The following is a 17,274-nucleotide window of genomic DNA, read 5'->3' as shown; positions in this document are numbered from 1 at the left end:
CAAAACCCTTATTTTACAAGGCGGTGACCACAGAAAAACCAACTCATGTGCAGAGCGGCTTTTCAGAGGAGATGAACTCAAATTCAAGGCGACTGAGTTGCTGTTTGACTGAACTGGTTGCAAAGCTGCAGCGTGTGCGCACAAATAGCTGGCTGTTAAACTTTGCTCTGCAAATCCTCACCCTGCTTATTAACCGTAACAGTTTGTTGTGATGGGACGAACAGTCGGACTGGGTGGAGTGAGCCACATCAGCCCTCAAGTTTACAATGCAAAAAATAAGCCTGGTGCCGTGTTAATAAAGGAAGAAATACACAGTATTGAACCGTTTCAATATTTGCTGTTCAGAGTTACTGAGAGGTGGAGCATTCACAGTTTATCTGCTTTTTGGCTCCAGGTAAAGCCTGTGTGATAGCCTGGCATTATCACATCCATATGCTAACAAGTCTCTCTCTCTCTGTCTCTGTCTCTCTGCACGGCCTGAGTGCAGCAAAAGCCTGATGGTGAACTCTGTTCCTCACTGGTGTTTGTTTAACGCTGGCAGCTGGTCTGTTTCAGACCGAGGCAACACGTAACATCTAATTTCACTTCGGGACTGACGACAGCCATCAACACACTTCTCAGAATAGGTATCTGACTGCCAAATCACGCTGATAACACACAGCAGATAAGGCTAGCTGTTTTCTCCACAGGCTATTTCATCTGGTTCCTTTGGGCATAGGCTGTTCTGCTTGAATTTTCCAAGCTCTAACCGTGCGTGGCATGCCTGTCATGTTCCTGAAATACTGTCCTGGTATTTGCAAGGTGTAACTTAACTCACGAAAACATGTTGACATTCTGAAAAAAGATGACTAAAGCAAAAGAATTAATAATTAAATTTGTATTGCTTAAGCAGTCCAATTTTCTGGACAAGTTCTTTTTATTTTATTACTCTATAATTACATTTAAATAATTACAAATTTTATTACCAAAGCCAAAAAGACTGCAAAGTAAATATTTCAGCTAAATAAGAAGTAGTGAATTTGTAATGATCTGCAAAATAAAAGCACTATGTTTGGTCTTCTTACAGACTGACCAAGCATTTCAGCACGATGAAAGACATCTGCTGAAGCCTTTCACAGAGGGCTCAACCCAAGCAGTCGGCTCCCCTCTAGTACTCTATCTCTGGGAATCTTTCTCAATCCCAACAGCCATGGATCCTTGTTTAATATTTTGTCAAAATAACATCAAACCAACCGGCAGCAGCCAGTGACGAGGAGCAATCAGGGCAGAGGTGGCACAGATCCTAGTAACTGATGCTGAATATTTGCACAGTTCCTCCCTGGCTGCCCTGCAGTTACAGTCCGCAAAGTGATTTAAGAGGCAGGTGTGCTCTCAAGAGAAAGGGACACACGCTTAGTGTTTGCCGAACTGTGTCAAAAACAACTCGCAAAGCCAATGGCGGCACGCGTGACAGGAAGGTTAGACGAGGACGGGGGGTCTTCATCTGGTCAGATCATTGAAATGTTTGCTGCATAAGACGACGCTCTATGACCAAAAACAACACGGCAGGTTAGACGATGAGAGGCAGCTCAGAGCAGTGAGGCTCCGCAGAAACATCACAAGACTGCCTCCCTCCTGGAGCGTGACAGCCCGGCAGACACAGAGCATTCTTTCCACTCTAAGGAGAAGGGAGAGAGGGCAAACTCATTGCACTTACTAACTAGCTGGGTCTAGACCAGCTCAGATCCGGGTCCAAAGAAAGAAGACAAGGAAAACCCTACTGGCACATCACACCATAGTACAAGGGTCAGAGGAGGAAAGAGGTTACCTGAGAGGGTTTTCTGGCCAGATTACAAGACCTCTGTTCTTGCTCTTTGGCTAGAAACAACTATCTGGAGTTAATATGTCTTAAGATGTGCAAACATGCAGCTGAACAAAATGTGCTGAAGTGTTTCGGGTAATAGCTGCAAGCCTAAGACCTTGCATTGAAAGATGTTTAAGCATCTTGTTGGTGTTTCCACCTTTACTTCAAATTGTCATTTTGCAGAAACTGCTAGGGGCCGCTTCTTCCTCTCTGCCATGACTCCTTCTTGTTGTGAGTTTCCAGCAGAGTAGAGGCATGAGTTTGAGTTTAGCAACACTCGACTGTCAGAAAAACATGCTGGCATCAATAATAGGAATTGATAAGCTCGGGGGCATGTGATTCTGATGGATCGGACAATTTAGAGGTGATTCTAAACTGGGACCGGTTCTCGATTCCCATCCCTAAGGACGACATCGCTTGCATGAGTAATAAAAAACATACAGGTAATAATTACTAAATAGTAGACAGAAAGAAAATTTACATGTGTGACAGTTAAAACATTTATGTATGGTTGAAATGCTGAAGAAGTTGCAATGTCTGCTGAAATATACGACTAGTTAAGGTCGCAATAACAATTAAATTGGAGGTGCTGAAAGGAGTTAATGTTTCAGAGGAACTTCAAGGTCTGAAGGAGCCAAAGTGGAGGTGATGACTTGACCAGGAAGCGTCAGTTGTAGTTGTATTAGTGCCAATGCCAGTTGAGCATCGGTTGAAGTGTGAACGAAGTCTCCAAATGTATTGAAATGTCAGCGTAAGTGATAAATTGACCTGGAAGTGTTGGGTGCATTGGAAGTCCTGCGGGAAATTAGTGGCAGTTCAAGTGTACACTGATAAGACACGGTCAGTTAAAGGCTCAGGTGTATGCACTGAAAGCAGTTAAAATGTAGGTGATGAATTGACAGCGGGTCGGTTAAAGTGGCCAGTTCGAGTGTATAGACTGAAAGGCGATGTCAGTTTAAGTGCTGGCTGGAATGCCAGCACTGAAAGCGGTTGGGGTCAACTGTGCATTAACAGCGGAGGGTGGGGGAGTTACAAGGGCTAAAGAAGTTTTCTGCTGTTCATAGATGAAGACCTGAGACCTGAAAGAGCTTGACATGTCAGTCAAAATACAAGCACTGAGTGAAGTGGGAGTCAAAGTGGTGAAACAAGTTAAAGATTCAGTGGAACTTCAAGCTTGAAAGGAGTTGAAATGTCAATCAAAGTTGCTCTGGGGAAACACTCCTCTCACTGTCCAGCAGAATGAATTCCTGACTTTTCTCACACTTATCAAAAGCCAATCTGACTGTTGCCTAGGCAACTGCAGAGCCCGTCCACAGCCTGTGGCTGCCCCCTTGGCCAACCCACTTCCCGTCCTTGGTCACCTGACAGAGCCTCTGGACTGCTGGTAGTGGCAAAGTGCAAGTTCAATGTACACAAAGCCACAGTGTCGCTATGACCTACTTTATGTTGCCTGCAGCAGTTAGGAGGAGGCAACATTCACTCCACTCCCCTTTTCCAGCCACTGTCAGGCCAAGCCAAGGTCAAGGAAGAGATTTTACTGCTGTGTTTCCACGTGTCAGTGGTTCAGTATGGATGCAGCTCTGCAAGAGCAATTTCCACAATTTTGTGACAACCTGGCACTCCTCTTGCCATCTCAGGTGGCGAAATACCTGCATGAAAATATTAGTTGCTTTCGCACAAGCCAAGAGGAAGTGTCATCCGCGGCTCTGCAGGGACTTGTGCCGTGGCTGTCATAACAGGAACATCACATGCATGCCATGAATCACCAAAACGGTGATGGGAAGCCAGAGCTCAGAGTACTCCGCTGCCCTTAAGGGGGTTAAGCTTGCTGCTGACTGACTGGCAAACCCTCAAGTGCTGAGGTGTAGATATGTGAGCACCTTGGTATTGCATTCAATGGCATTTGTGCGAGCTCCACACACACAAAACCAACGGAGGCATCTTGCACAACTCCACGTCCTAGGTTTAGGGTCACACAAATGCAGACATGGCATATTCAGGGAGAAAGTCCCTGGATAAAAGCAGGCCACATGTTCAAAGGGAAGTCAGGTTAACAGTTCCTTATCTTGGGAGCAGTTCAGGGTGTTTTACAGGACAGTCTTTTCCTTTTTTATATACATATGTTCCTCCTTAAAGCAGGGAATTCAGTTTGTGAGTGTGGCCGAGGGCAGACACCTGCAAGGTTAGGGAGGCTCCAGGAGAGCAGAGCCTGATGATCTGGCGTCAAGGAGGGCCGCGGAGGACAGAAGAGGAGGGCAGGGTGGGGGTGTTATATTCTCAACTGTTGCATCCGACACACAACTAGGTCAACTTTAGTGCAGGAAACGCACATCACGGCGGGCGAAACAAAGGGAAATGTCCTCCTGTGAGCAGCCTGTGCAGTGATACGTGGCCGCCTGTCTTTCCGCGGTAGGATAACACACGATAGAAAGTGCAGAAGCGGACCGCAGCAGCGCAACACCAGGAAAACGTCTCTTCAGCGGGCGACCTGGCTCTCACACAGCTGAAGTCACGTTAAAACAGTTAACTGCCATGTTTGATTCCCACCGCAAACTGTTCACTCTCAGCTATGTTCATATTCAAAAACATGAGGACTTACCAGCTGTTTACGCTGCAGCGAGAGACAATGTTGACATGTAGGCAACTTGCTGTTTTAACCCGCTCGATATATTCCGTATTTCTATTTATGCAAATCCAAACAGGTTAAACCAGGACGGTGCGCCAAAAAAAGCCACTTCGAAAGCACTCCTCTGAAACTTTGCTGGTCACTTCTTCGCCACTTCTATCTGAAGTTGTCGGCGGAGGTAGGCGCCATGTTTGTGTCTGCGCCGATAGTTTTGTTGGTGAGCTTTCTTCTAAACGTCTCTTTTCAGACTAGAACCGCCCAGAGAAGAGGAGAGGCTACAGACCCCGCTGCAACTGACACAAGTCGGCCACGGGGAGCGCTAGCAAGCTAGGCCACGGGGAGCGAGAGCAAGCTAGCCCACGGACAGTTAGCATCTTCCGGCATATCTTTTCAAAGTAAAGCACCTTTATGGCTGACAAACGTGTTGCAAATTTCAAAATAAAGTAACATTATTTAACATTATTTAAGAGCTCAAGGTTAAATAATATATACATTATTAGTAGTAGACAACACAATTATCACAATATGTTTTTTAACTATTACAGTGTATAATACCCTACATATGCATTATACATAACACTGTTTTTTCATAGATTTTGTATTAACTTTGATAAATGCATGACTATATATACAATCATATACAGTATATTACAATAGCTATTGCAACTTCAGTATGACTCTAAATGAGTCAGATTTCTACCTTCAGAAGACCTGCACATTTGTACGACTAGAGCCAATACTTCTACACATTTACAGCATATTTGTATCTTTTAGAAAATGCACAAATACAACATACAGTATATAGTCTATATGGCTAAAGCATTAAAGTGTATCTAGCATATTTTTTTGTCATGCTGTAACATACAACACCCCCCTCTGGTAATCAATAAAGGCTTATCTTAAATTTATAAGGCAGGATGGTGTGCAGTATGCAACAAGGGCAGTGCAGCAGTTACACATCAGATAGGCCGTGAGTTTAATGCTCAATAATGTGACCAATTAGTATTATCCCATTTTATTTTGGTTGAGTACGTCATATGCCCCGCATGGTAACAATTGTGTTTTTTATTGTGAAGGTGAAATGGTTCAACTTCCCGTTTTTACAACCGTCTTGACTCATTTTTTCCCTGGAGTTGCTCAGTTTCTGATGCCCCCCATCTTAAACTGGGAGAAGTTACACCAATGAAAAAAAAAAAAGCAAAGCAGCAGGTGCCTGAGAAAACCTTCATATTTTACCATTTTCTGTTTTTTCCAATAGCCCCAGACCCATTGTGTGCACTTTTTGGATGAAACAGCCTCCTTTCAACACAAGTCACAAAAATGATTACCACAGGGAGAGGGTCTATAAACACCACAAAAAGGAGCAAGCACTGTCAACATGTAACTGCTTTTTAGACATCCCACACCTTACAGCTGCACTTGAAACTGTCAGAATCAAGAATAAGAGTGTGCATTCAATTTTTATTTCCAAATGTTTAATCAAACATTCAGTAAATTCTTTCATCAGCCTGGCTGACCCTGGTTCCTATCGTATTGTGGTCATATACCGTCAAGGAAACTTAACATCCTGTAAAGATGTAATGCTAATAGTGCAATGTAAATATTAACAGTAAGAGGCAGACCAGCCTTTCACAAATACAGTGGATTCAAAACACTTTCCTGCTACCCAACATTAAGACTGGACAATGACAAATTCCACATTAATGACACTTTGAAGTTAGCAATCTTTATGTACACACAAGTTAAAATTTAATGAACCACATTTCACTATTTTATTAGCAGCATGTCTTATTTTAAATTAAAAACAAACAGGACTAATTTAGAGTGTGGCAGAAGTAGGTTATTTCATAATTACATACAAATATTGGCTACATGTGTATTAGGGCAGATAGTTCAAGGCAGTCAAGGCTGAAATGTGTTTTTCATATGAATGTAATTAACATTTCATGTCATCAAGTGGGGAAAATGTGATCAGTTTTGGGAGGCTGTACTCCTGCTTCTTTGGAGGTGAAGGTGTCTCCAGTGTGTCTAGGTCCAGTGAGAAGACCTTGTCTGTGGCTTCCACTGGCTTTACAGGCTCCATTAGCCAGTCTCTGTCCAAACCACAAACCTTGTGATCCAACAGAAGACACTCAGGTGTCTTCTCCCTGCTTTCCATGAAGGAGCCATCGCTGCACGCCTGCTGGGTCCGACCAGGATGGTGGGGGGGGATGAGGAGCTCATCATCGTCTTCACTCTTCATATCCACCGCTTCATCGTCGAGGCTCAGCAGACTGTCACAGCTGGACATTTCAGGGAGGGTTTCGTGGTCGAGGCTGAACTGGACCGCACTGCTGCCCGTGCCACTCGGGCTGTCAAGGGCCTCTGTGTTGAAGGTGTCCCACAGCAGAGTGGATTTGAGTAAGACCCCCTGCTGGCTGACAGGTGGGCTGCTTTGACTCTTGATAGTGGGGGTGATACTGCAGGAAACGCTCTGGGAGGGAGCATCGGGGCTCAGCAACACATTTGATACATAGAGCGGAGAAAGTCGCCCTACTACACTGTCATTAAACTTGACTGACTGCCCAATTTTCCCCGATTTGTCTTCCTCAAGTGCCTTTCGCCAGGAGCTCCTCACATCCTTAACTGAAGAAGAAAGGAGAAATATTGGTGAAAGTAATGGAATGCTAAACTGCCACAGCATGCCGGTTTTTCTAATCACAACAGAACCGATGCACTTATGAGGCCACATTAATCACTCTAAAACCCATCATGTCACTTTTGCTAAGCTCACCCGCTTCATGCTTTTGCCCTTGATGCATTTGAACACCTACATAAATTTAAGGCTGAGGGTAAAGACAACACCTCAGGACTTACTCAAGCTCTCTGGTGTGCGTGGCAGCTGCTTTCTAGTGGAGAAGGGATCACCATGAAGAGTACTGAGAAGGCCCTCCAGGTCCAGACCTTTGACCCTGCCTTCTGTGGGACTGGTTGTAGTTACAGCATCTGCGAACTAATACAAACATACACTTAGTGAGGACCAAATCAATAAATATCCTATCCTATTTGTGTCTCACACTTTTCTCCTTATTACAGACTTACAAAAAGGTAATACTACAAAATAATTACAAAGCTCCTGTTTGCAACCTTTGACCCTTCCATTCTCCTCCCCAATTCATTATACCTGATCAGCGAGGTTATCACATTCCATGTCTAATATCTGAGTCTTGGACTTCATGGTAGATGCCTTTGGATGAACATGGGTTGTCTTCCTCACACTGGCCTAAAAGCAAGCACAGATTTGTTAAATGTGGTGTATCAGATGAACTGGTGCACATAAATTCAAAAGGTGGAGTAAAGCAAATGCACAGGAGTTCAACGCACAACAGAGGTTAGCTGAATACTAACTAGAGGTGCTGGTACCGATGGAGCCTTAAGAGGAGGCGATGGAGGCGTGTCGAAAAGCCAGTCAAGAGAGGTATTCGCTTGTGATAATGCTTCAGTGGTGACAACGGGGCTTTCAGTCCTCTCAGCTGTTGCATGCCAAGAGCTGTTTCAAAGACAAAAGCTTGATTTGTTATTCAAAAATACATTTTTTGCACTGCATCTGTGCACAGTACAGGCTGTTCTCACCATTACATATTTCACACAATGCAGTGCAGCACAGATAGTGAAAGCACAACTGAGAGCATCTTAATGTAGCTATTAACAGCCCACTATGCAGCCTTGGCTCAGTGCTAATTCTTGAGCCAAGTTGGCACATGGCCCTGCACCTGTCTTCATTTTGATTGTTGAATGGATGGGTGCAGGGTGGGTCACTTCAAAGTCAGGCTTTTTCAGTCAGTATTTTAGTAGCTATACAAGTACACCTGTAATTCAAATCCCCAGCTGCACAGCACCACAGAGCTGCAATATTCCTTGTGACATGGAAGTTCTGCTGTACATGCAGAAGTAACATGTCTGCTCCGTATCTGTCCGTGGCGATTTCTCTCAATTCGCCGCGGTCATCAGAGAGCACTGATTCTGTAGGGAGGATTAGTGATGGACAGCGCACTGCTCAGGACTGCCCAGGTATCAGCCTCCCACCAGAAGCCAGTACACCCAACACATTTCAAATAACACATTAAGAAAATGAGTTTTGTTGACAATAAGTGTATTTTCCTAAATGAGCTGCACAAACAGATTATATTACCTCTTCAGTTTCGAAGAACTAGGCTGGATGACCTCCTGTGATTTATTCTCTGCAGGCTTCTCCTCTGAAAAATTGTAAGCAGCATGATTTGAAACAAAAACTGATGCGACAGATCCAAATAAATACACAGCCTTAAGTGTATGTAATCAGATTTCACTCACCAAGAAGCGTTGCAGGGTACTGGGAGAAAACACTACTTCTGTAACTGGCCTCAGCCGCCGGTTCAAAAGACAGAGGAGCCATTGGTGAGAGGAAGCCAAGAGCCTAAAAACAGATATGGAAGTATTTTAGATTAAGATATACAACTACAGTGAAATGGATTTTAAATTACAAAACATTTTGTACTGCATTGGGCTTATGATTGCCACTTAAATGGATAACAGACAAACTCAGTTTCTGGCACTACTGGAATAACTATACTGTGACTGTAGAAGGAAGTTGAAAAATCCCAAGGACAACTCACAGGATCTTCATTCAGAAACGACAGCAGGGGTGTGTCTTTCAGGGTGTCCATCCACTTCCTGTCCCACTCAGCCTCCAACTCTCTGATGGCACTCCTGAGTTCAGGAATTCCTTCCTTAGAAATCTTCTCTCTGGTGGAACATAAGTTTAAACACAGGTACTCAAGTTATTTAACTTTCAGTTGGAAAGCAAATTGCAATGAGGTAGTTCTTCCATGATTACAAAAATGACAATCCAAAATGAAAATCCTCCAAAGAAAAAAAAGACTGGTATCAATGGGTTGGAGAAAGTGCATCATTCTATCAAGTGAGTGTGGGTTAAAGTATACCTGGTGAGGTGAAGGTTCTGCAACACACGGGCCATCTGCTGGCATTTCTCCTGCAGGTGCTGAGGACTGAGCTGGGGTTTGGGGGCATGAGAAACCCGACAACGCTCCTCCTTCAGGAGCTGCAGCGCATGGTTCATCAGCTCCAACACACACAGGAGGTTCAGCTGGCCAGCCTCATACACATTCCCTGAACTCAACTGGAAACAATCAAAAAATGATGCGTGCTTGGACTGAAAATTGTTTGGCATCTCCTGTAGCCACTAAGTCCACATCTGCAGTACAGTTACACCTTCCTCCATCTCTTTATATAGCTTGCAGACACACTGTGACTGGATTATGACCATCATTTTCACCAAACTTAAGGCCAAATTGGATTGCACTTTCAGGACAAAAAAAATACTGCACATACAAACGTCTGATGCCTAGAATAAGGTAACAGTGAAATCACAAGTGAAAACTATAGATTCAATTAATCAAACAAACAAAAGTCTAACAGAATGAAGTGACTCATCTTCACCCTCACCTGATGTGGAAGCTGCTCAATTCTCTCCAGCAGACTCCGGGGAATTTTGAGGACTCTGTCAGTCCCGTCCAGGATGTATTGATCTACATCCCCCTTCAACACACTTCCCACTGCATGCTGCTCCTCTTGGGTTGTTGACAGCATTCCGTCAATGGCCGACCACAAGGAGCGCACCTTAGGACAACCGGGTATTTATGTGAGCTCTAAGATATCATAGTACAGAACAGCTTCTTTCCAAAACTCAGCTCAACTTTAGAAGTTCACAACACAGCCACCACCACACCCTTGAAAAAAAGGTAGATCAGCACTTTTATAATGTCTTATTAACACATGGGTGTACAAATCATGTCTTTATGTTTCAAAATAAGTTGTCGCAACATATTACGTACCTTTTTGGCCTTCTCAGCTGGAGAAGCTCCCTCCTGCGTAGAATCACTGCTGTGACGCCTGAAAGCAGACAGTCATTAGTTCTATCTGTTCAAGAACACTGAAGTCAGAAGAATTGAGAAAAAAAACATCATGGAAAAATACATACTTGATCAGTTCATCATACTTGGCACCCTCTGCTCTGATGTCCTTCACAGACTTTACCAGGAGCCTTCAAAAGAGTAAAACAAAAGGCAAAGCTATTAATGGAACTGAGCCATCATTAATGTGATTTCTTTCATCTGGGCCTTCCCTGCTGTGACAAGTCTGTATATCTGAAATAGCAACACTGATTGAGCTACCAGCTGGCCTCGTTAACACTGCGTTTTCCAATTAGTTCACATGAAACAGGTGGGGCTTGAAACAAACAGCTAGTGGAACATGTAACATCAAGACTAGTGACATAAGATTAAAAACAGAAAGGCCTCTGAAAATAATAGCTCAGTACAGTGACAGAAAATCATATTCAAAGTAAAAGACAAACAATATAACCACACAAGAACAGAGATAATACAATGATCACAATAAAAGTAAGAGGCCATAAAGCAATTATGTTAGGAAATAAAGTAATCCTCAAATACAGGGTTCAACATGTCAAGTAGTCTCTAGTGAGTGAAAAAAGCAATGATGAAACATGTCCCCTCTTGGATAATTTACATGTTATCTTAAATGGACTAATGCTATTTATTAGCATCTGGATGATTTACTTCTGAATCTAGAAAAAGAGTAAATTCAGAATCAGAATATTACTTTCATTTAAATTTGTTTTATTTACAACTGATATTGCTTTTTCTATTCCTATTGTTTTGATGTTTTGTTGTATTTACTAAATATTACAACATATTTCATTTGCATTCATGCCAGACTTGAGCACCTTCCATGCGCCACAAGGTTTACTGGAGTAGTGAAGCAGAAAGTTTTGATCTATAGCCTGTTTCTACGGATGTAAATATGAAATAACATCTAGCTGTGTCCAGCTGCCAAGATGGACTACCAAGGACTTACTGAGCTCGTCTCTGGTAATCTTGGAGAAAATGATCCTGGTCCACTGCAGCTTTCAAAAACCTGGTGTTGACCAGGGTCAGTCTCTTCACTGCCATGTCCAGGGAGGAAGCAGGCATCGCTGCAGCCTCAGGAACCCAGCTGTCATCTGACAATGACAATATTCAAGATTATCTACTAAACATTTGCATGACAACTCCATGGCAAAATAAATGAAATGAAAAATGCCTGGCCATAGCTCTATCAGTCTACACTTTCAGACTGAAGTCGGACTGTGAATACAAGTAACTGGTGCTGTAAAAAAAGATTTTAGACCTACCTGTAGTGAATGTCTTCATTTCCTGCAGCATAACATGATTAGCCAAATGGAGCATCAAGCTGATAAACTTGGGGCCTCCGGGTGAGAGGAATAAGGATGCTACCACTTTGGACCCTGCATTTGCAGTTTCCTAAACACAGTTAAAAACATACGATTGTCATTATATGGAGAGAGCATGGGACAACATGCAACATGGGGACCACACCCGGGATCATTTAGAAAACAGTGCATAGGATTTATGCGAAATGTTTACATGTGTGTGTACACACGTAAACATTCAGCATTCAGCAGCTACCACACAGATGATGCAAAAAAATTTTGTTTGTCATATTCACAGTTCTTGTGTGTACACACATGTAAAAATTTGGGGCAAATGGGCACATCACCAGCATCACAAACAAAAGAAAACGCTGCAAGTGGCAAGTTATTGCAATGAGAGCTTCAGCACTCATGGAAAAGCAAGCAGAAGTTCAAAAGCCACTGCTGGTTTGAATGTTTTTATCATGTTGACATTTGATTTTAAGAGAATTATGTTCATGGGAAGCATATTATTTATAAAACCTGGCTTCTATTCACCACCACACCATCAACATTGCCAATTTCCCAGGTCTCCAAACTGTTCCTATGCATTGGTCAGAGTTTAGTTTACAGGTCTGCATATTCTCTTGTCAAATTTGTTTTCATAAATCACAACCTTTGAGTGTATCCCTCTTTCAGGCCTTGTTTTGTGTTTATGCAGTGGTTATAAATGAGATCCGAGGAGAAGAGGAGACAAGCCAAGACATGGATGAAAGGAAAGCCAGAAGGAAAGAAGCAACAAAGGAAGAAAAGACACAATTTCCGATTTGTGAGGATGTAAGTGGGCTAAAAAAATCAGTGAAATGCACGATCTGGGCAGCTGAGGGGGATGAACAAGCGACTAAATCAAAACTTACCATTATTTCTCGCAGCCAGGCACACGTAACTTTACGGAACTCAGCATCTGCTTTGTGGTCCAACACAGGCCAACAGTACCTATGACATTTTCATTTTAACATGAATTTCGGGCACTTTTAAGTGAACGGCAATAGTTGTTGACCATATTGAACTTTACCTGTACGCCTCACTGAATCGCGTCGGGTTGAGTTTATCCAACAGGAAATGGGTTACTATGTAGAAGGCATCCTTGTTTGGTTTGTCAAACATATTCCTGTTGACCACAAAATAACTTTGAGGGTCCTTATCAATAATAAAAAGGATAAGTCGGACAAGCCTCATTAAGTTAACTATCAAATTGAATGCTAACGTTATACACAACAAATGCAAACTCACGGTCCCAGGTTGATATGTTTGACATTTATGTTGATTTTGCCGGCAACTGCGGTGTCTGGTTGAAATCCAAGTCCGAGAAGAGCAAACCAAAGATATTTCCCTTTCTTTTTCTGCAACAACGCCGGGGTCGCCATTATTCCGAGATGAAAGAAGCAGTGTGACAGTGTACGATGAAAGCCAGACTGGCCAAATATTTAAAAGCTAGCCGGCTAGCTTTAGCTGCTAGCTACAAAGTTTACGGCTAGCTAACTTAGTTAGCTTTCGAAATTCTTTTGAGTTTGTCAACATAGATTCACCAAACTGTTAATATACTGCCGTGGAACAGTTAACGTTACAAGTGTCAGAAGATTAAGTCCACTGACGAAATGTTTGAGATCATATTTATTCCAGTATTTGGTAAGAAACACGAAAACGCAACAGCAACAACGCAAACCGCCAATTTTTCCAATGACGACCCGGAAGTTGTTAAAAGTAGTTCCGGTTAGCAAATACGTCCACAATGCGCTTTCCCACTGTTTTTTCCACAGACATGTGGTTCTTTCACTGTACCTTTAATGACTAAAAGTTACATTTGACAAATGTCTTGTACCGTACATGCAAAATATAACTAGTACGCCTTTATGCGACGAATTCGTGTAGATGCAAAGGCGACAGGGCGAACTGCTGTGCCAGTATCCCACAAAGAAGTGGATAATATTACAAGCTTGTTTAAATAGCCGCGACACCGCTGGAAGACCACTGTTACCTTGCTCAGAAATATATTAAATATTGTATGTGTTAAATAAAAGTTCTTTTTCCTGCAGGGAAAGTCTACGGATAACACGGTGGATTCAGCCATATAACCTGACCGGACATTGAGCAATCACAATTTCCACATGTCACCAGTGTTTTCTTCCCTGTTACAATTTGCATTTTACTTCCTGTAATATTATACTATTATGAGGCATTCTTAACTCAACATCAAGTGTGTAATATTACACATACATTTCTACAATATCATCACAAGAAATGATAATATTAAGTATTCATAAATAAATAACATCTGGACAAAAAACATTTGGAGATATCATTTATTAAGACACAAGGAAAAACTTTCTCTGCTTCAACGCTGTGTGGTTTAATCAGATTTTACTGACACTACCTGCAAACTCATCAGGTTTTGATTAAAGTATTGTTGGATCCTGATATGGGACATTTGTGACCTCACCTTTTCCCAACTGAGCCCCACACGCTAAATGGCACTAAATAAATCCAGAAATGTCTAATGTGACAGAAACAATACTGCTCCAACTCTGGAAGACAATAGTCACTGATTGAAAAAAGCTGATAGGGGAAACGGGTTTTTAGACCCTAAAGCAAATTGTATTAGTTCAGGTGTCCAGACACTGTGAGTCTGATAATGAAGTTCTTAGAAATGCTTTGTGTGAGAGAGAGAGAGAGGTTCGGGGTTGGACAGAAGAGTTGTGTTTGGAGTTGATACAGCTGATTTCAGGTTTGTTATCACACAGGGAGGCTCAGGTCACCTCAGATTTCCACCGTTTCCTTCCTACAAAGCGGTCTTCATGAGACTGTGCCTGTATATGTGCCTTTGTGTGTCACGACTGCTGCACGACTAGTTCACTAACATGCAAACGTTCCGTTTCAGTCCACCAGTCCCAGATAGTCCCAACAGGTACAGGATCACTGGTCCGGTCAGCCGAGATCCGCCCACAGAGGCTGACTTGATCCAGTCCAGAAAACTGATCCAAAGTCTGAGGTCACATGGTGAAGATGACTTGGAGCTTCGTCACAGGTATGATACACCTTTTTCCTTTTAATTATGCTCATACTTAAATTAATACAGCTTCCAGGGGTAGGACTAAAATAAAACCTTTGATAGTGTTTTTGTGACTCAGGGTCTTGGATGTTCTGTCACTGTTGACACCTCTGACCTTTTGTTGGCTATTACTGCAAAAAGAAGAATCAGTCAAACAACAACATCCTCAGTGAATGAGTTCATGCAACAAGTGGAGCACAAGTGGAAGGAACCACAGCCTGCTTTGCTTCAGAGGAATGACACGGTTTGAAAATGCTCTTCGTGGTTTCTTTGCAGAGAGACGGTCATGGAAAGGCTTGATTCGCTCTATCACGAGTGGCTGAGGGAGACCTGCGAACGAATGGTTAGATGTCTTTTTCATCCCTGTTGTTGCTTCAGAAGTAACTCAAATATCAGAAATGAAAACATGTTACTGCAAAAAATTTTCTGCATTACTGTTTTTAAATTTTAGTATCACAGCCAACGTTGAAGGAAAGATCTTCCCGCTCGGCTCTTATCATCTGGGCGTCCAGTCAAAAGGTAAACCAGCTGTTTCTTTCCTCGGCTGGAACAGCACCTCAGGACTGTGGCAGCTCAAATTTCAGTGTGACCTCCTGACTTTAACTCGTGTGCTTCATAACATGTGATCAAACTTTGTTCATTCACAGGAGGTCAGTGTTTGTGAAAATGTGAAGTTTTCTTCAAGTCACACACAGCACAGGCTGTTTGAGTGGCGGCTGACCTCCTCTGAACAGATATGATTCACTGCATAATTCCACACTTAATTGTGGGCTTTGCTCTCATATGAATCTGTGCTGTTTTCACAGGCGATCAGGCGACAGGAGGAGGACGTACAGGTTAGCCATCGAAGTGGTTCATTATGTATCAAACTACTTTCATCATACAAGTCAAAGGACATTTTTCTCTCTAGTTAAAGTGACTGACTGTCTTGTCGTCTTTATGCTGTTCAGGAGGCGCTCGTCCCGGCCATCAGACTCTCCTTTGATGGGATTGAGGTAATTTAGCCGGAGAAAAACTCTACTGGCTGCAGTCTGTCTCAGTTAAAGCCTTGTTTGTGTCTTAATCCTGGTTTTTGTTATTTTCCAGGTTGATTTACTGTATGCTCGGGTGCCACGGTGGAACATTCATGCCAACACGGATCTCCTCAGTGATGAGTTTTTGGAGCACCTCGATGAGCGCTGCATCAGCAGTCTAGATGATAAGCATCCCATGAAAGAACCCAGCTGCTCACAAATCCTGCAGCATCAGTACCTGACAGCTGCACTCGTCAGGGATGTTTCTGTGATGTATGACAGCTCTGTGTATCTGTGCTCCACCCTTTTTGCTGTGACTTTCTATGTTAACCTGTGTGTTCTTCTGTTTTTTGTAGGCTACAGAGTTACAGTGGAGATCCTCCATCTGGTGCCTCACATCCACACCTTCAGGCTGACTCTGAGAGCCATCAAGCTGTGGGCCAAACGTGAGCGCAACACACACAACCAGTGAAGCTCAAGAGAATAACTCAAGAGACTGTGGAAGACTGCAGACTGTATGCTACTTTTAGCAAAAAATCACACAACTCAGGACTTTTAATAGATGTAAACTACAGTTAAGTGAACACGACAACTGTCACTGGTGCAAAATGATGACTTCTGTCTCAGTTCAATATTCATTGTGAGGTACTGAGTGTTCAATATGAAGGCAACAGTGAAAGAGTGATTTCAGACGCCACCATTGTTCTTTTTTCTTTCCCATGGCTCATGTGTTTCAGTGTCTCATGTTGCCGTGGATATTTTGTCTTGTCTACATTTGCCACCAGACAACCAAAACCCAGTCACTATTTTGCAGAAATAAACAGTGCACAGGTTTACTTAGTGGTGCAGCTCTGTCTGTCTCACAAAGGTGTCTAAAGAGACACTTGATGCAGAGTCATCTCATGCAATGCTGAGGCAAAATGTAACTTATGGTGTCCTAGTTGAAATGACACTGATGACTCATCCGAGGAGCTCAGGACGTCTCTTAACTGTCTTGTAGGTCTCCGGTCTGAAAGGTGGAGAGTTGCAGATTTGTGTTATTATCTAATGTGCTTCACAACATGTTTGTGACCATTTTCCTCCAATTTTAAATGTTTTTTTGAGTGAAAAGTGAAATTCAGTAGTAGTGGGAAGCAGTAATATGTGACATAAAACACTGGTAACCAGTATCATATACCCGTATGTCTATATTACTTTCATACAGAAGGCCATTGTTAACCTTGGGTGACACTGTGAACTGGAGAACTGAACGGCTGTTCTCGTCCTCTTCTTTCCTTCAGGACGTGGCATTTACTCCAACAGGATGGGCTTCCCGGGCGGAGTATCATGGGCCATACAGGTAGCCAGAATTTGCCAGGCGTACCCGACGGCTACACCGTCCACCCTGGTGATGAAGTTCTTCCAGACCTACTACATGTGGTGACTTGTCCCATC

At 42.9% G+C, this 17,274-nt stretch overlaps 3 protein-coding genes and 1 non-coding gene across 7 annotated transcripts in view; 1 reads left to right on the top strand and 3 right to left on the bottom strand.

Moving 5' to 3' along the window:
* The window catches only part of dennd4c (DENN/MADD domain containing 4C), a 32,798-nt gene extending 28,129 nt beyond the window's left edge, over positions 1–4,669 (bottom strand). For all 3 annotated transcript variants that reach the window (XM_041964483.1, XM_041964485.1, XM_041964486.1), the window contains exon 1: positions 4,443–4,669. The gene's annotated coding sequence lies outside the window, so the exon portion shown is untranslated. The remainder of the gene's footprint in view (positions 1–4,442) is intronic.
* A 1,266-nt stretch (positions 4,670–5,935) lies between these two features.
* Positions 5,936–13,438, bottom strand: haus6 (HAUS augmin-like complex, subunit 6). Of its 2 annotated transcripts, none has more exons than XM_041965313.1 (16): positions 13,012–13,438; positions 12,794–12,889; positions 12,636–12,714; positions 11,701–11,830; positions 11,385–11,529; positions 10,489–10,551; positions 10,343–10,400; positions 9,954–10,127; positions 9,431–9,627; positions 9,104–9,233; positions 8,802–8,904; positions 8,641–8,704; positions 7,857–7,998; positions 7,633–7,731; positions 7,326–7,461; positions 5,936–7,094 (listed from the first exon to the last, which is right to left on the bottom strand). In XM_041965313.1, the coding sequence occupies exons 1-16, from the start codon at positions 13,143–13,145 to the stop codon at positions 6,406–6,408; spliced, it is 2,439 nt and encodes an 812-aa protein (XP_041821247.1). In that variant the 5' UTR covers positions 13,146–13,438; the 3' UTR covers positions 5,936–6,405. The 2 variants fall into 2 exon arrangements, with proteins under 2 accessions (XP_041821247.1, XP_041821248.1); XM_041965314.1 differs by having other exon boundaries at positions 7,872–7,998.
* Positions 8,403–8,533, bottom strand: LOC121627040. Its single transcript, XR_006008000.1, has one exon.
* Positions 13,439–14,636: 1,198 nt separating the features above from the next.
* On the top strand, positions 14,637–17,263 carry LOC121626943 (poly(A) polymerase type 3-like). Its single transcript, XM_041965698.1, has 8 exons — positions 14,637–14,803; positions 15,104–15,170; positions 15,475–15,477; positions 15,634–15,663; positions 15,772–15,822; positions 15,914–16,024; positions 16,196–16,286; positions 17,121–17,263. Exons 1-8 carry the CDS (start codon positions 14,637–14,639, stop codon positions 17,261–17,263), a joined length of 663 nt encoding a protein of 220 aa, XP_041821632.1.
* The last annotated feature ends 11 nt before the right edge of the window (positions 17,264–17,274 follow it).

Source organism: Chelmon rostratus, chromosome 23, assembly GCF_017976325.1.
Source record: "Chelmon rostratus isolate fCheRos1 chromosome 23, fCheRos1.pri, whole genome shotgun sequence".
NCBI lineage: Eukaryota > Metazoa > Chordata > Actinopteri > Chaetodontiformes > Chaetodontidae > Chelmon > Chelmon rostratus.
Note: the sequence above shows the minus strand (reverse complement) of the source record. Positions and strands in the feature narration are given on the sequence as shown.

Excerpts from the sequence above, each read along its gene's own strand:
- haus6 (XM_041965313.1), bottom strand. The coding sequence starts at position 13,145 with ATGGCGACCCCGGCGTTGTTGCAGAAAAAGAAAGGGAAATATCTTTGG. Across the intron at positions 10,128-10,342 it reads CAGCTGAGAAGGCCAAAAAG|GTGCGCTCCTTGTGGTCGGC; the intron begins GTACGTAATATG and ends GGTTGTCCTAAG. Across the intron at positions 7,462-7,632 it reads GTGATAACCTCGCTGATCAG|TTCGCAGATGCTGTAACTAC; the intron begins GTATAATGAATT and ends TGTTTGTATTAG.
- LOC121626943 (XM_041965698.1), top strand. The coding sequence starts at position 14,637 with ATGCAAACGTTCCGTTTCAGTCCACCAGTCCCAGATAGTCCCAACAGG. Across the intron at positions 14,804-15,103 it reads GACTTGGAGCTTCGTCACAG|AGAGACGGTCATGGAAAGGC; the intron begins GTATGATACACC and ends GTTTCTTTGCAG. Across the intron at positions 15,823-15,913 it reads TCTCCTTTGATGGGATTGAG|GTTGATTTACTGTATGCTCG; the intron begins GTAATTTAGCCG and ends GTTATTTTCCAG.